The following is an 18094-nucleotide window of genomic DNA, read 5'->3' on the forward strand; positions in this document are numbered from 1 at the left end:
CAGGGCTGATTTCCTTCAGAATGGAGAGGTTTGATCTTTTTGCAGTCCATGGGACTCTCAAGAGTCTCCTCCAGCACCAGAATTCAAAAGCATCAATTCTTCGGCGATCAGCCTTCTTTATGGTCCAGCTCTCACTTCCATACATCACTACTGGGGGCGCAAATTACTTGCCTTGCCCCGGGTGCTGACAACCCACGCTACGCCACTGCTGCTATTTGTATATTGTTATTGTTGTTTTGCAAATAAAGAGCCATTCATTCATTCCCTCTCTTTCCTCTGGGACTACACTGAGCTCCCCCGAGGTTTGGGGGGGTCTGGCATCCTCCGCCGGGCTGCACCTTTAAGAACAGAGCCCTGGCCGCCGGTTGCCAGGAGGAACCATCATCCTCAGGTAACCGGGGAAGGCGGCCGCCCTGTTTTGGCAGCTTCCCCGCAGCAGCAGCAGCAGCAGCCGCCGCCGCCTCTTCCTCCTCCTGCTCCGGCCTCGCCGGCAGGGCCCGCTCTCCCCCCCTGGCGCGGCTTCCTCGGCGGCCAGGGAGCATGCTCAGAGGACGGGCGCCGGCGGGCCGCGGAAGGAAGCGGCGCCCGTAAACAACCTCCTCCGGCGGCGGCGGCGCTGCTGCTCCCGGGCTCCTTCATGGAGCGAAGGGGCTGCTCCAAGGGCGACCTGCACCCCCGGGGTCCCGTGCTGCACATCGCGGTGGTCGGCTTCCACCACAAGAAGGGCTGCCAGGTGAGGAGGCGTCTCCTTCTTCTTCTCTTCCCTTAAGCCCCTTTCACGCGTGAGAATCGTAGACTTGGGATCTCAAGAGTCATCTAGACCAGGGTTTCCCAACCTTGGGTGTCCAGCTGTTTTTGAACTACAACTCCCATCATCCCTGACTAGCAAGACCAGTGGCAAGGGATGATGGGAATTGTAGTACAAAAACAGCTGGAGGCACAAGGTTGGGAAACACTGGACCAGGGTTTCCCAACCTTGGGTGTCCAGCTGTTTTTTGGGACTACAACTCCCATCATTCCTAGCTAGCAGGACCAGTTGTCAGGAATGATGGGAATTGTAGTCCCAAAAGCAGCTGGAGACCCAAGGTTGGGAAACACTGATCTCAACCTTGGGCCTCCAGATGCTTTTGGACTACAACTCCCATCATCCCTAGCTAGCAAGACCAGTGGTCAGGGATGATGGGAATTGTAGTTCAAAAACAGCTGGAGGTCCAAGGTTGGGAAACACTGAATTCTAGACCAACCCCTTGCAGTGCACGGATCCTGCCCACAGCCGCCCTGCTGTGTGGGCTCCAACCACCAATTATCAGCCAGAAGGAAAACAATTGTGGAGGTGCCTTTTCGCCTTGGGCAAGGCGAGGGTTGTTTTTGTTTGTTTGTTTGTTTAAACCGCTTGGCCTATTTATTTATTAATTTATTTATTTTGTGAATAATTTGCACACCGCTTGATGGTTCCCACCCCCCCCCCCCGCAAAGAAAAACCACACACAACAACAACAACACCTCCAACGCAAAAGGAGGGTTTCTGTTGTTGGCCCAGGCTGGTCCTGTTTACACCTGCTTGCATGTAACACAGCCTCAAAAGGAAAATGTGCATTACAGCAGTATCCTTGATTTGATACTACTTTGCATTTTTAGGCTGCAAACCGTCCTGAGATCATCGGATGAAGGGCGGTATGCAAATTGAACAAATAATAAAATTAACAACAACAACGGCTGTGGAGTGCAGATTTTAGTTTACTTGTTTGATGATGGATAGCTACCATCAGTCTGTGACAGAGCATGAGACTCTTCATCTCAGGGTTGCAAGTTCAGGTCCCACATCGGGCAAAAGATTCTTGCACTGCAGGGAGTTGGATTAGATGGGCATCAAGGCCCCTTCCAAATTTCTAATCTATCATTCTGTGAAATAATCCCAAACATACTTGCTAGCTATAGGACTCGCCATGCAATCCTGTGCATGGAGGTAAGTAAAATGAGGTCTGGGCTCACCTCTGTGGCGTTAGACACATATGCCGGCAGAATTATCTTTGTACTTGCTTGTGGAAGGCATTAAATAAGGGAATGGGGCAGTGAAAGGGACTTTAAAGGGTTGTCATCTGAAATGAATGCTCTTGAAAGCATGCTCTCCTATCACAGAGCCCTCTCTGCTGCTGAAGTTAGACAAGATGAGCTTTGACCAGGGTGGATTTGATATAAATGATACCGATTTAAATCATGATTTAAATCACTAGTCAGTAAGACTTGATTTAAATCATTTTTTTTACAGAAAGACTCATTCTTGTTGGTATAATCTTAATATTTACAACCAGATGAAGGTTTCATTTTTTGGAACAATAAATTTGCAGAGTAGTTTTTACAGTTATATCAAAAATTACTGATTTGGTTATACTATTAGAAATACATAGACAGATAATTATGAAATTATTGTGAGGTTTAATAAGTTAACTGTTTATAGTTGGACAACTTTTCTGCTGTAATTTATTGGAAGCAGAAAAATAATATTTAACTAAAAGAATAACATTATAGCATATGTATCCATGTTTGTTAACTGATGTGGTTAAACGGTTTTGGGTTTTTTAAAAGAAACTTAGACTGAGTTTTAGCACACATGAAAAACTTAAAACAAATCCTTATTTCCTGATTTGGACTATAATGTAACTTAAATAGAAAACTATCTTTAGAAAGATTTTTCCTCCAAAAGCATTTTATTTTTAAAATCCCATTTAAATAAAAAAAAGATTTTTATTTTTATTTTATTTTTAAAAACCATTGCTTTTTATCCACCCTGGCTTTTCAGACACATTTCCCTCTTGTCCAGTACCCTGTTTCCAGCAGTGGCCCATCAGAATTTTTTTTAAGTCCAGAAATAGGACAAATTTTGTTAGTGCCTGCACGGAGTGCATATAGATATATATTATATTAAAAAAAAATGTACCTAAAAGTGGCCATTAAACCTGAGTAGCAAGTGAAAGAGTGTGATACTAGCTCAGCATGGCATCAGGTGAAGAGTTACTACAGAGGCTCATTCTTTTCACTCATAGAATATTTTATTGCCCCACCCCACCCCCTTGCTTGCAATATTTAACCTGCAAATAAAAAAGTACATTTCTTGAGCTGCAATACATTTGTGACATACTGTGAGACTCAGGTATGGCCTTTTATGATGAAGCACATTTCTATGGCTAAGATCCTATAACTTGGAAGTATGTGCTTTGAATTCAAGAGAGCTTCCTTCAAGATAAACATGTATAGAACTTAAGTGTAATAAATATGTGTATGTGTGATTTAAGGCTGTTTCTTTTCCATGCTTTATGAATAGACTATTTTTTTGTTTGACCTTGTTTAAATAATATATTGTGCTTTGTGGGTGAGGCTGTGATTACTTTGTCTGGCATCAACGGAACTTAGTTTGTAAAGAAGGAATGACTCGATTTGTCAGCTGTAGTTAATACACCGCATTTATATACGGGAACATTTACTCAGTTAGAAAAAAGATTTTCTCAGGTTTCAGACTCAAAAGGTTGTATGTTTAGCAGAAGGTGCCAAATTTCAGGTAGATCTGAAGAGAAGTGGCAGAACAAGTTGTGAGTATTATCAGGTAAAGGTATCTGGCAACTTAGCCGTTTTAAATGTAAAATAATGATTATGAATTGACAAAGACAGAAAATGGATTGTGAAAAACATGTTGCTAAACTTCATAGTCCTGAGCACATTGACTAGGGAGTAAAATTCACTACTGAACTCAGTGGGAGTTGTTTATGGGTAAACTTGCCTGGGATTTGGTCACAGGCTGGCTGATTCTTTGTGTGTGTGTGTATTAATTCAATTGCTACATTCCTTTTGTGTATTCTTATGATAAGTTCACTCAGACTTGTGTAACATTCTTCCTGGTGGGCACTTAATTGACTGACGAAAGTTGGCACAGTTTGATCATGTTTTATAGACATTTCTTGGGAAACAAGTTTTCTCCCTCCTGCTTCAACGGTTAAGAGTTGTTCAGTCATGGAAAAAACTCCCTTGGACAATCCTTCCTTGGAGGTGTTTAAGCAGAGGTTGGACGGCCATCTGTCATGTATGCTTTGAATTGAGATTCCTTCAGGGCAGAGGGTTGGTCTAGGTCAGAAGATCCCTTCCAGCTATACAATACAATGATTCTGTTCTGTGAACACTGTTTCTTACTCAGTGGAGACCCCTGTACTGTGTCTAAGAAGGCAGTTCTCAGAAACTGACCCCAGCATCTAACTGTTTGATGCAGCCAACCAAGCGATGGTTGCCCTTCAGATTTGTTTGTTGTTGTTTAGTCATTTAGTCATGTCCGACTCTTCATGACCCCATGGACCAGAGCACACCAGGCACTCCTATCTTCCACTGCCTCCCGCAGTTCGGTCAAACTCATCCTGGTAGCTTCGAGAACACTGTCCAACCATCTCATCCTCTGTCGTCCCCTTCTCCTTGTGCCCTCCATCTTTCCCAACATCAGGGTCTTTTCCAGGGAGTCTTCTCTTCTCATGAGGTGGCCAAAGTATTGGAGCCTCACCTTCACGATCTGTCCTTCCAGTGAGCACTCAGGGCTGATTTCCTTAAGAATGGAGAGGTTTGATCTTCTTGCAGTCCATGGGACTCTCAAGAGTCTCCTCCAGCACCATAATTCAAAAGCATCAATTCTTCGGCGATCAGCCTTCTTGGTACTAATTATTAAATTCTGCTGCCTTTTCCCGCCCATCACACAGATTGCTACTTTCCAGGCAGCTATTGTCTCTCAAAGCAGCACACAGAATAGAAAAGAAAAGAAAAGCAGAAAAGGAGACAGGCCTTTCCTTTAGGCTTACAAACTAAAAAAGACAAGGAAAAGAGAGTAGAGAGAAAAAGTGGAGAAGAGAGATCAGTTCATCAAGACCAAAACAAGGCAGTGATCTATAAGAGAGCATATATATCCTGTTTGGCAAGCTGATTGTCCCTTAGTGCTGGTATTGCTTGAATAGTGATAGGCTCTTGTTCCTTTGACTGATGGATGGAGCCAGAGAGTCCTTTCCCCCCACATTTCTGCACTCCCAGGATAACAGACAACTGCAGCTAAGTGGTCTTTCAGGCATGAAAGAGAAGAAAAGTGATCTTCCGGGGGGGCCACTAGGTGGCGCATCGGAAGATGGCTGACAATAACATCTCTCCGACCCACACGAGGTAATTTGGAGGCTATGATGGGGGTAATTAGCCTCCTTAACCCCCCCAGGATTATGGGGGGGACGGCCCTTGCCTGCTGTGCCCTATACCACCCCCGAATTTGTGGGGGTGGGGGCACTAGGCACAAAGCCCTCCTGTGGGATTTTCGGCACTCCTCGACGCCGTCCCCGATTCGCGCCGCTGGTTGCAATGATCTTTAAAAGAAATAATTTGGACATGATTAATTGCACATACATCAAGGAAAAAGAGGAGTAAATACTGCTGACAGAAGAGATCTCTGATAACAAGACAACAATAAAATACGAGAAGAACGTCAAGATACGGTAATGACTGAGGGGGGAGGGGGGGAAACCTGCCTCTACCTTTTTATGTGATTTAACAAGAATCCCCCTCCCCTAATGAGTCAGAAATTAAGGACTTAAGCTGTGGTTTTAAGGCTGTGTGGAGATAAACTTTCGATCCAAAGCAATGTTTCAAGATGAAGCTGGAAAGCTAAGAGTTTTGGAGTGACGCAGTCAGGAAAAAATGCCGTTCGCCATTTTGTGAGGCATTGTGGGAGCTCTTGGGTCTGGGAGGAGAAAGAGAGAAATAGAGTTGTTTACATATCGTGAATCAACTCCTCGGTAGGACTTAAGAGCGACAAATGCCAAAATTTACGATGGATAAAGTGATGTTATCTACGAAGGAGATATATGGAAACCATCTGGACTTAGTGGAGGAACGGGAAATCCACACAGGATTATTACACTTGCTATCGACTTAAGGAGACTAACAGAAGAGATCGTAAAGGAAAAAGAGAAATTATACGAACAAGATATGATGTGGCAACACCAAGATAAGACTGGATAGAATTATGAACGTTGTTTGGACTGATTGGGACTGATTTGGACATTAACGCAGTAATAAGAAGATGATCTGAATTCCCCTTTGGATCTTGAAGTATGGGTTCCCCCAACAAAATTTAAAAATTTGGCTTTGTAATTCGGAATTTATATGATGTGATTTAATTTGATGTGATTGGCCAGTTAATAAAAATTATTTTTTTTAAAAAAAAGAGAAGAAAAGTGATCTTCCTGTTAGTGTTCCTTCTGTGCTGATGGATGGAGCAAGTTGCCTTTATGCTATTCCTGAGAGGCATTGGGTAGGTGAGCTTCCTGTGGCCCCAGCGCCCCTAGCTGATGGCTGAGTGCACTTCCTTTCTTCAGTCCTGTTCCAATACTTTTTCTAGGAAGGCAGTTGAGCTTCACTCAGAAACTGACAACAGTACCTGACGGTTTGGCATGATAAGTCACATGATGGTTGCCTTTCAGAGGGACCATTTGTTACTGATTAAATTATACTGCCCTTTCCCATCCAATACATAGGTTATTACCTTTTTGATAGCTTTCCCTTCCTGAGTCCTGGAGAGCTCAGTTGGTTAGAGTGTGGTGCTGATGATGCCAAGGTTGCAGGTTCAAACCTTGTATGGGGCAGCTGCATATTATTCCATTGCAGGGGGTTGGACTAGAATCATAGAATCATAGAATTGGAAGAGACCACAAGGGCCATCGAGTCCAACCCCCTGCCAAGCAGGAAACATCATCAGAGCACTCCTGACATATGGTTGTCAAGCCTCTGCTTAAAGACCACCAAAGAAGGAGACTCCACCACACTCCTTGGCAACAAATTCCACTGTCAAACAGCTCTTACTGTCAGGAAATTCTTCCTAATGTTTAGGTGGAATCTTCTTTCTTGTAGTTTGGAACCATTGCTCCGTCTCCGCTTCTCTGGAGCAGCAGAAAACAACCTTTCTTCCTCCTCTATGTGACATCCTTTTATATATTTGAACATGGCTATCATATCACCCCTTAACCTCCTCTTCTCCAGGCTAAACATGCCCAGCTCCCTTAGCCGTTCCTCATAAGGCATCGTTTCCAGGCCTTTGACCATTTTGGTTGCCCTCCTCTGGACACGTTCCAGTTTGTCAGTGTCCTTCTTGAACTGTGGTGCCCAGAACTGGACACAGTACTCCAGGTGAGGTCTGACCAGAGCAGAATACAGCGGCACTATTACTTCCCTTGATCTAGATGCTATACTCCTATTGATGCAGGCCAGAATTGCATTGGCTTTTTAAGCTGCCGCGTCACACTGTTGGCTCATGTCAAGTTTGTGGTCAACCAAGACTCCTAGATCCTTTTCACATGTACTGCTCTCAAGCCAGGTGTCACCCATCTTGTATTTGTGCCTCTCATTTTTTTTGCTCAAGTGCAATACTTTACATTTCTCCCTGTTAAAATTCATCTTGAACTAGATGATCCACAGGGTCCCTTCCTACTCTACAATTCTATGATTCCAAAGAACTGTATGCTATCAGTGGTGCTTTATGTTTATATTTCCCAAATAGCAGCCCTTCTGCCTCAGGACAAACAATTCTTTGAAACTGAAAGGAATATCAAATGCTGTTTGTTATAAGGTACACACTGTTTTTCAAAAAGCGAGAAATCCCACAGGGTATACCTTGGGTGTGTCTAAAGTAGCCTTTTAACTCGCAGGTAATTGAACTATCATTAGCTGTCTTGCTTTCTCACACTTATAAGACCAATTATATTTCTTCCGTGTGACTGGTTTGTGGCAACTATTTTCCCAGATGTGGTAGGAACGTGGAGGTTGGGTTACTATAATATGTTTGCCATAATTCTTAACACACATTGTTTAATGTTTTCCCTTTTCTTTTCTGCTCAATCACACAATTTCCCTAAAGATGTAAAGGTTACTTGTTTTATAAGCAATTCTGGACAACATTCCTTGAGAACAAAAATATATAATATATTGTTTGTCAAAGCTCCAATTTGAACTCATGTTCAGCTACAAGCTGGATTCTGCAATTGGTTGAGCCCCTTTTCGGTCTGTGGGTGCCTTGTCATTTGTGATAATTAGCCATAGCTAGAGCTAGCATTGCATAAGGCACCAAATTCATTATAAGAAGGAGGATAAATTGAAACTGTCCTGCAGAGCTGATGAGCAGAGTTTATGAAATTATAATCTTTCTTCCTCATCATTTCAAATATAAGCATAATGTGTAAATAAGCCATAATAGACCTCACTTTTTTAAAAAAGATAAAGGATTCCTGACAGTTAAGTTCAGTCGCAGACGACTCTGGGGTTGCGGTGCTCATCTCGCTTTACAGGCCGAGGGAGCCAGTATTTGTCCGCAGACAGTTTTTCTGGGTCATGTGACCAGCATGACTAAGCCGCTTCTGGCACAACAGAACACCGAAACCAGAGCAGCGCATGGAAATGCCGTTTGCCTTCCCGCTGGAGCAGTACCTATTTATCTACTTGCACTTTTTGGCGTGCTTTCGAAGTGCTAGGTTGGCAGGACCTGGGACCAAGCAACAGGAGCTCACCCCGTCGCAGGGATTCGAACCACCGATCTTCTGATCAGCAAGCCCAAGAGGCTCAGTTGTTTAGACCACAGCGCCACCCGCATCCCACTAGACTTCACTTAACTTGTTATAAATCTCATCTTTTTTCTGGGCGAGGGGGGAGAGTACACAAGGTGGCTTATGTAATTCCAAAATAAAACAAACTGATAAGTAAACGTAAGAAACCTTTTTAAACAGCAGCAGAAGTATTAACATGTCTCTCTCCTGTGTACCCGTTTGTACAAAGAAAAACCTCAAAAGTTAAGCAAAAAAACTGGGCATGCTCACAACAAACTGTGCCTTCAGTTTGATTCGATCCTGACAAGACAGAAAAATGGTCATATAATTAGGCTTCAGTCATTTCTGGGGCATTCTTGAGTTCTGTATTCCGTGGGTTACTGTCCCTGCTATGAATTAGAAATTTGTGCCTGACACAACATGGAATAAAGTTCTTACCCGCTGACTGGCAAATTGCTCCAATTAGAGTGAAGTGTCATAATTTCTGCTCCGATGCCTACCTTGTGACACTGATGTTTCCCATTCGGATAACTGCCTTTTGTGAATATGCCATAAGGAAGAAAGAGGTCATCTGCTTTTGAAATTGGATTAGGGAGATCTGTGGTAGAATCTTATATTAGCTGAATTTGCATTCCTTGATGAGCTTTTTGTATTGAAGCTATTATCATTGAATGATGATTCTGCAGAGAACTAGGGCTTTTCACCTTGAATCCATTTATTTTCCTAAATTAGATTTCCTGAAAACAGGGCTGTTCTATACTTGCATTACTCTGTGGTTTAAAAAATAAAATATAGTTCTTAATTGTGTTATTTTAGTCAATAAAAAAGTTACTTTTTGTGTACTGAGGTACATTTTTAAAAGAATGACAAAGCTATATCTTTATGAAATTTTAGGTGGAATTTAGAGGCAACAAACAGGAAAGGATTTTGGAAAGAGCATAGTCAGCCTACATCTTGTGGACCTTCTTACACTAGCGGGGTCTGATGAACAGACAAGAGTTTTTTGCACGCAGAGTCTGACTCATTAATTTCAGTGTCATGTTATTTTGTGTGTGTAAGAGCCTGACAGTACTTGGACTTTGACCACACCTTAACATGGCAATAATTCCCTAAATTGGTCTTACTTAAAAATATTAACTACTTCACCACCTTTTGGAGGATTTTGTTTTTTTTAAAGTGGAGGGGAAGGAGATGGTCTGTATTTCAACCCCACTTCTGCTCTTAGGAATTAAAATTCACAATCCAAAATGTTCCATTAGTGAGTACGAAGGGCAACACCATGGGAGGAACCCCCCTTGCTATTTTGAGAAATAAACTGAATTTGCACAATATTGGCCATTTAACATATGCTGTAATGTGTCTTAATGAATTTGGTCTCTTCAGTAATACCGCTGTTTTGTTTTGTTATCACTGAATTTCATTCTGCGCATTTTATCATAGAATCATAGAGTTGGAAGAGACCACAAGGGCCATCGAGTCCAACCCCCTGCCATGTTCCTATCTTCTAGCTTTCAGCAAGTTTGAAGTTGTTGTGAACACTGCATTAGCTGGCAGTCTCTTGAGAGGGATATGTACAATAAGCAAAGGTTTATGGAGGATTGTCAGCTGGTTTGTTTTACATATTGATGCAAAGCACATCCATATTTACAATTTTCCTTAGAGAAGGGATGCCCAATGTCGTGGTATCCATTATCCCCCATCATCCCTAATGTCTTACACTTTCACGCTTGTTTGTTTTTCACGTTGACTGGGTTGATGGGAACAATTATTTGTTTTAGGGAAAAGAAGCACAAAGGGATTGCTTACCCATTGTTCACTTAGATCAGGTTACTGGCTGCTGGGTTTGGTGGGTCAGTCTTCTGTTCCCATGTAGCAATTCACTGAACATATTATGCCTCTTTGCAGGTTGAGTTCTCTTACCCTCCCCTAATCCCAGGAGAAGGCCACGACAATCACAGTTTGCCAGAGGAATGGAAATACTTGCCTTTCCTAGCATTGCCAGATGGGGCTCACAATTATCAGGAAGGTAAGTAGTCATTTGGGATGTTTCTGCCCAATCTTGTGTTACGTGAACAAGCACAGAACTGGGCACTGACTGAAGAATTCAGCACCCTGAAAATCTCAGCATTTTATTTTATTTTATAGAAACCAGGTTTCTAGCCCCTGTGGCTTCAAAGGTAAGGCGCAAAATATTCCACCGAGAAGAAATTAGGCAAGGCGACAGACATACACAAATTTGGTACATAGACTAGTGGGCACACACTAACTAGTTAATGTTTACCTGCTTTTAACTGCACCAAGTGAAACATTCCTGGATGTCGCAGCCCCAAATGCAAAGGCAAAACACAGCTGCAGGCCAATCTGTTCCTATGGCAACGAGGCATTAGGGCATAGTTTTGGTAAAAGCAAAAGTAATGGTTACAAAGCTATCATAGCAACAAAGCAATCAGACCTGTTCAGTTGAAAGCATTCTCCTGGGTATCTCTCTCTCTGGCTGTAAAGTGTGAGACAGCTGGTCTTAGAGCAAGTGCTTTCTTCTTGTAAGGCTGCCATTCAAGCTTGATGTTCTTTGCCGATTAATACTGTCAATTTAAAACAAAAAATCCAGTTGATCACAAGAAGCTTAATTTTATATCTGTAGAACCTTGGTCAGCAGCCTTTTTCTTCATTTGAAGTGGGAGTGAGAGATGGTGGACAGGAGCCCCACCCTGGCCAGCTCTTAAAGTAGCTGACAAGCAAGTTATTAGCAAACTTTTCTCTATACCTTTTTTGCCTCAGATTTGGCAGGAAGTATGCTTTAAGGTGCCAGATTTGGCTTATCCTGATGCACTTCTGACAATAAAGGCTCTAACCCTGATTAGCTAAATTTGCGGAAGGTGGGGTTTGGAATGTTCACTTAAACAGGAAACTTAAATTGGTTGCTGTCCATCTTCTGTGAGGAAAGCAAATGTCAGTCTGGCTGGGATTAAAACCTGACATATGGGTGTGGTGGATTGGGAAATCCTGGGAGGGAGTGAAGGCAAAGTGACTGAAAGAAGAGTGCATGGGTCCAAGCGGTTTTCTGTTTGCCCTGGCGCTTTCCCCAGGAAAACCTCTTTACTGCTGAATCGGAGCACACATAAGTCTGCGAAAACTCTAATGACATTTGCTCAGATTCAGTGCTGAAGAGCAGGTTTTCCTGGGGGAAAGTGGAAGTGTGGATGAGCCCTGAGAAAGAGAAACCCTGGAGAGAAGATTAGAGGCAGTGTCAAATGACAAGAAGCAGCTGATGAGGCTCTCCTATGGGACAGGGCTGGAGAGATTGGCTGGTCAACAAACAAAGTGATTAAAGAAAGTTCAGTAAAGTAAGCAGCATAATGAAAAGCTGGAAGCCAAGGAAACCAGGGGTGGTGGAGGTGTGAAGTTGAGGAATGGCCAAAAAAAGGTAGGTCTCAGGCAAAACTTCAGTTAGGGCCTAGAAACCAGAGTAGTTCTCCTTACCAGCCAGAAGGAAATAAGCCAAGAAAGGAGAGAGACAAAGAGACTCATTGACAGAATTGGGATCACAGGCTGGTTGTGGTTTCTGCTGTCATTGCAGCATTGTGACCCGGTGATTTTGAGAGGGTGTCAAGAGTCAAGGAACAGTGGTCGTGCCAAGTTTCACCTGCGGATTTCAACTAACCAGCCAGTTCTTGGGCAGCAGGTTTATAGTTCCCTGGAATGGGATACGGAGCAGCAGCTGCAAGATATCGCTGCTGACTGAGGTGCACTCCTGGCTGTTACAAAAAGATCCATTGATGGATGAGCAAAATTAATTTCCCCCAGGGCAGTAAAATAGCTTGAGCAGGCTCTGCATGGTAATATAAAATACTCATGTAGACCCATGTTCTACCCACTATTCCACACCATAATGTTTTAGTTTTTTCTGGACATGTTAGGCTAGCTACCAAATTGGCTCTCAGAGTGATACTGAGCAGGATAACACTGTAGAAACTTCATACCTCTATGTGATACCTTTAGTGAATGCTAAGTCCATTTCATTCCTCTTTCAGACACTGTGTTTTTTCACTTGCCACCAAGAAGCGGAGATCGAAGTACAGTGTATGGCGTCTCATGCTACAGGCAGATTGAAGCTAAGGTAATTATATTGCAAGTGTGTGAACATTAAAAGAAAAAAGGTCTTGTGCAGGAACTTAGGTAGCTTCTCCACTTTGGCATCCTCCAAATTTGACCATTTGTACAAAGTACTGGTGCAGATATTGGTATAATGTGAACATTAAGTCTTTAAGGACCTTGATGCAGGGTAATATTTTTCCTGAATCTTTTTATGACAGAGCCTCTGTCATATGTTTGAGTTTTTTTTCAGTTCTTGTGAATTGTTGGACTTAGCATTTGGCAATTGTCGAGGAACTTTTCATAGTGGCCTTTGTTTCAAACAAAATATAGTTAATATAAGCCACAGTTTGTTTGAGTGAAATGATAAACCATGGTTAAGCAAAATGAAAGACTCTGAATTCCTTCCTGTCACATGGGAGAAGAAGGGGGAGGAATGCATGAGCCTAAGGCCCTCCTGAGCCATGGTTTAGCATGATGTGCAAATATGAACATGGAAACATTAGCTAGGAATCCAGCTGCAGATTTTCTGGCCTGTATCGATACCGTGAATGCAACTGCAGGAGTAATGTTCATTGTTTACACGGTGACTTCTCTTGATATCAAATGTTACGTGGGTAGTGATGTGGGGTGAAAATATTCTCCAGAGAATATTCTCGAGAATGAGAATTTTCTTTGCTAGAAAATTCTCCAGAGAATATTCTCCACAAACTGTAAATTCTAATGTAAGAACCAGTTTTACAACCCACATTAAAAAAATCTAGTAAATAATAAGTCAAGCTGTGATATTGCCAGTGTAAGTAATGAATAATGATTTTTTTGATCCACTTACATTACTGGGCATTGTGTCATTCACCATTGGCAGTTCTGAAATGCGAGCTACAGAAAACATTTATTTATTTATTTATTTATTTATTTAGTTTTTAAAGTGCTATTCATTTAATTTGATGAACATTTGAATTCATGGGGGGCCACTAGGGGCGCATCGGAAGATGGCTGACAAAAACATCTCTCCGACCCACACGAGGTAATTAAGAGGCTGTGATGGGAGTAAACAGCCTCCTGCCCCGCCCCCAAGTGTGTGGGGGGAACTGCCCTTGCCTGCTGTGCCCTATACCACCCCCGAACTTGAGGGGGTGGGGGCACTAGGCAGAAAGCCCTTGTGCGGATTTCGGCGCTCCTGGACGCTGTCTCTGATTCGCGCCTCCAGCTGCAGCAACTTCAAAAGAAACAATTAGGAGGAAGCTAATGCACATATTTCAAGGAAGAATGGGGAGTAAAGACTGCTAACTAAAGAGATCTCTGATAAACAAGACGGGTCGGAGGAACAGGAATAAATCATGAGAAGACACACCAAGGCTCGGTATGTTCGGCAACGGGACTGGATGGGGGGGAAAACTTTCCTTTCTTTTCTCTATGTGATTAACCAAGAATCCCCCCCCCCCCCAGTCAGAAATGCCGTTTAAATGACTTAAGCTGAGGATTTAAGACTGTGTGGAGATACCGTAATTCTCTAACCAAAGCATGTTTTAAGGAGATCGTGGAAAGCATAAGAGCTTTGGAATGACGCAGCAAAAAATAGCGTCGCCATTTTGGCAAGTTCTGTCGAAAGACTTATGTCTGGGAGGAGGAATAGATCTGTTTTCATATTGTGTGTGAGCCTCCTCAGAGGGACTAAAGAAGGCGACAGATTTGCGAGATTAATGATGGAAAGAGTGCTTTTATTTATGAAAGTGATGATATATGGAAACCATCTCGACATGATGATTGGACGAACGGAAAAATTCACACAGGATTATAACTGGTGTTTACCTGCTTAAGGAGATTATCAGAAGAGATCATAAAGAAAAAAGAAAAATATACGAACAAGATGAGATGTGGGAACAGCAAGATAGGACTGGATAGAATTATGAACATTATTTGGACAGATTTGTGGATATTAACGCAGCAGCAAGAAGATGATTGGAATCCCCTTCGGAACTTGAAATATGGGTCCCCCCAACAAAAAATTTAAAACTCGGCTTTGTAATTCGGAATTTATGTGATGTCATTTGATCTGATTTGATTGGTCAGTTAATAAAAAATATTTAATAAAAAAAAAGAACATTTAAATTCATATGTATTTCAGCTATATGTAATAGCCCTTTTTTCTATTTTGATGTGACCTTATTCTTAGCAGTTCTATATCCTTGGCCATATAGTGTGCTTTTTTTTTTTTTACAGAAAGTGGCCTTAATGCTTTATACACTTAAAATACCTAAGCCTAGCAAATAATGTGAATTCACTGCATTGCCCCATTGAATAAAAGTATCTGTACAGTTTCTGGCTGCCATCTGAGCAAGTTTACCCATTAATAAATTTTCAGTGCCTTAAAATTATACCTTTTTCAGTGCATTAAAATGAATATTCTCCTATTTTAAATGAAAATTCTCTAATACTCTCATTAACTGAGAACAGTCTCGAGAATATTCTCCAAAAGATTATTCTCGAGAATTTAACATCACTATACGTTGGAACATATTTTTTTACTTTCTGTCCAGTTTAGTATACATTTAGCTATCAAATAGCACTTAATCTGCAACAAAATATCCAATAGCCTGGGATTCATAATCATATGTGTTTTAACCTCTTGCTCCATTACTGGATGACTAACTCCTCTATTTACATAAACCCAGAGAAGCTGATAGAGATTATTTTGTTGATTCATGTTTAAATTAGCAGTTGGGTGAAGCACGTGGAAGTTGGCCGTGAGCATTAACTATTAATTTTCCAGGGGTTTAATGTTTAGAAATAGAGTCGTAAATATATGTCTTCCTTTTGTGGGAGAAACTGATTTGATCTTAACCTAAGAGATGTAACTCAAACCTATGAAGGTTTTGATATGTTTGGTAAAGGCAGACCATTTTTCCTTTCTATGACATGATAGTTTTAAAATCATGAGTTCCTAAATTATTCATTTATATTCTAATATTGTTGCCCTGTCATGCTCCAGCAGCATTTATAGTCTGTTAAACCTCTGCAGCAATTTCATAACTCTAACTGGATATCACAGGATATTACAATATCACAGGATATTACAATAAAAGATTTATGGCAATGGAACTGTTTTATTTCACTGTGACTTATAATTTTATACTGGTCTTGTCTTCACTTACTACTATTTCTGCATTTAAAAAACAGGTCTTACATTACATACCTGTCCATCTACACTCCCTTGGTTTTTTGTGTGCAATTTGGGTGAATTATATGGTGGTACTATGTAATTTTGGCTAAGAAAGCAACTGACTGTGTGACTCAGTTCACACATGATGCAAAACCATGGTTTAGCGTTACAAGGATGAGCCTGTGAGAGTGTTAGGTTCACAGTCCCATGCATGCTTTCCTGAAAGTAAGCTCCACTGACCTCGACTGGGTAGATCTATGCATCGGATTGTTTGCCCTGTAAGGATAGTATCTGCTTCAACATACCTCTTACACAGGAAAAGTGCCTTATTTTTCAGAACTAACGCATGTCTTCACATGTAAACTTGTGGAAGCTTCATAAATACATTCAAGTTGATATGATTACTGGGGGTGCCAAAAATGTAGACAATGTATAGAAAAGGGATGGATCTCCTCTTCTATTATTGTATTCAAAGCAAATATTTTCACTTGGCCTTTCCTTATTGACCCCTTCTTCTCTCCCTTCTTTTTACCTTCATTCTCCTTTCTCCATGATGTGCCCAGTGCTTTATTAGACAACATGCCTACAGGCAGAGACTGTCCTATTTTTTATTTTGTAGAGTGCTCAGTTGTTTTTATGAATGCTGCGGCTAAATGAGTATTTGTTCCTTAAAGGTGGATGTGTAAAAATGCAGTAAAAGCTTGTTCTCTCTTACTCTTTTTCAAAGGCCTTGAAAGTACGGCAAGCAGATATTACCCGAGAAACAGTACAGAAAAGTGTCTGTGTTCTAAGTGAGCTGGTAAGAGATAGTTACATGCCTTAAAAATAGTGTGTTTGGGGATCTTTCTTTCATGTTAGGCACACTCCTGTTGAAATCCAAGACAAAAGCATTCTTTCAAAATTGTATTCTAGTAAACAGAAAAAAATGCCATTTGCAAGCTCTTAAAATGACAGCATTTCTAATTTAATACATCCCAGAGCATTTCCCCCCCCTTTAGCTTTGTACGAAAGTGAAATAGGACACACAACACTTCTGGTCACACCCTTTATCATCATTCAGATCTGTGAGATCCATCACTGTACAGTTGAGGAACTGAATCTGGAGCAGGGTTTGCCCAGCTCCCAACCCAAGATCCAGAAATCTAGCTATTAGGCCACATTAACTCTCCCCCAGCATGCCTTTTCAAGTCACGACTCATGTAACAACTACCTGATGTGAAATACTTTTTGGGTGGCGCTGTGGGTTAAACCACAGAGCCTAGGACTTGCCGATCAGAAGGTCAGCGGTTCGAATCCCCGCAACAGGGTGAGCTCCCGTTGCTCGGTCCCTGCTTCTGCCAACCCAGCAGATCGAAAGCACATCAAAGTGCAAGTAGATAAATAGGTACCACTCCGGTGGGAAGGTAAACAACGTTTCCGTGCGCTGCTCTGGTTCTCCAGAAGCGGCTTAGTCATGCTGGCCACATGACCCGGAAGCTGTCTGTGGACAAACGCCAGCTCCCTCGGCCAATAAAGCGAGATGAGCGCCGCAACCCCAGAGTCGGTCACAACTGGACCTAATGGTCAGGGGTCCCTTTACCTTTACATGATACTCAGAGTTAGATTCTGGAGTTGAATTGCATAAGGGGAGAGAGAGAGAGAGAGAGAGAGAGAGAGAGAGAGAGAGAAAGATTCTTCATAGAGAAGTTGACTTGCACAAGCAAAGCTTATTTATGTTTCTTTATGTATTGCATTTTTATCCAATCCTTACTAAGAGGTGCTCAAGGTACTGTGTGTGGTTCTTCCTGCCCTGTTTTACCACAACAGCCCTATGAGGCAGGTTAGACAGAGGGTTAGTGACGGGCCCAGACTCACTCGGTGAACTTCATGGCTGACTTGAACATTGGATTTGAACCCGCGTTTGGTCTAAACCACAGAGCCTAGGGCTTGCCGATCAGAAGGTCGGCGGTTCGAATCCCTGCGACAGGGTGAGCTCCCGTTGCTCGGTCCCTGCTCCTGCCAACCTAGCAGTTCGAAAGCACGTCAAAGTGCAAGTAGATAAATAGGTACTGCTCCAGCGGGAAGGTAAATGGCGTTTCTGTGTGCTGCTCTGGTTCGCCAGAAGCGGTTTAGTCATACTGGCCACATGACCCGGAAAAACTGTCTGTGGACAAACGCCGGCTCCCTTGGCCAGTAAAGTGAGATGAGCACCACAACCCCAGAGTCGTCCGCGACTGGACTTAATGGTCAGGGG

The 18094-nt window shown here is 42.2% G+C and overlaps 1 protein-coding gene and 1 long non-coding RNA gene across 2 annotated transcripts in view; both read left to right on the plus strand.

Moving 5' to 3' along the window:
- Nucleotides 1-18094, plus strand: part of LOC307199684 — a 99616-nt gene that overhangs the window by 16733 nt on the left and 64789 nt on the right. The window lies entirely within an intron of this gene.
- The window catches only part of AVL9 (AVL9 cell migration associated), a 40518-nt gene continuing 23001 nt past the window's right edge, over nucleotides 578-18094 (plus strand). The window contains exons 1-4 of the mRNA XM_079947589.1: nucleotides 578-733; nucleotides 10512-10632; nucleotides 12638-12723; nucleotides 16589-16660. Coding sequence (XP_079803715.1) covers nucleotides 638-733; nucleotides 10512-10632; nucleotides 12638-12723; nucleotides 16589-16660 — 375 coding nt within the window. The 5' untranslated portion in view covers nucleotides 578-637. The remainder of the gene's footprint in view (nucleotides 734-10511; nucleotides 10633-12637; nucleotides 12724-16588; nucleotides 16661-18094) is intronic.

The sequence above is a fragment of the Podarcis cretensis genome (genome assembly GCF_951804945.1).
Source record: "Podarcis cretensis genome assembly, chromosome: 12".
Lineage (NCBI taxonomy): Eukaryota > Metazoa > Chordata > Lepidosauria > Squamata > Lacertidae > Podarcis > Podarcis cretensis.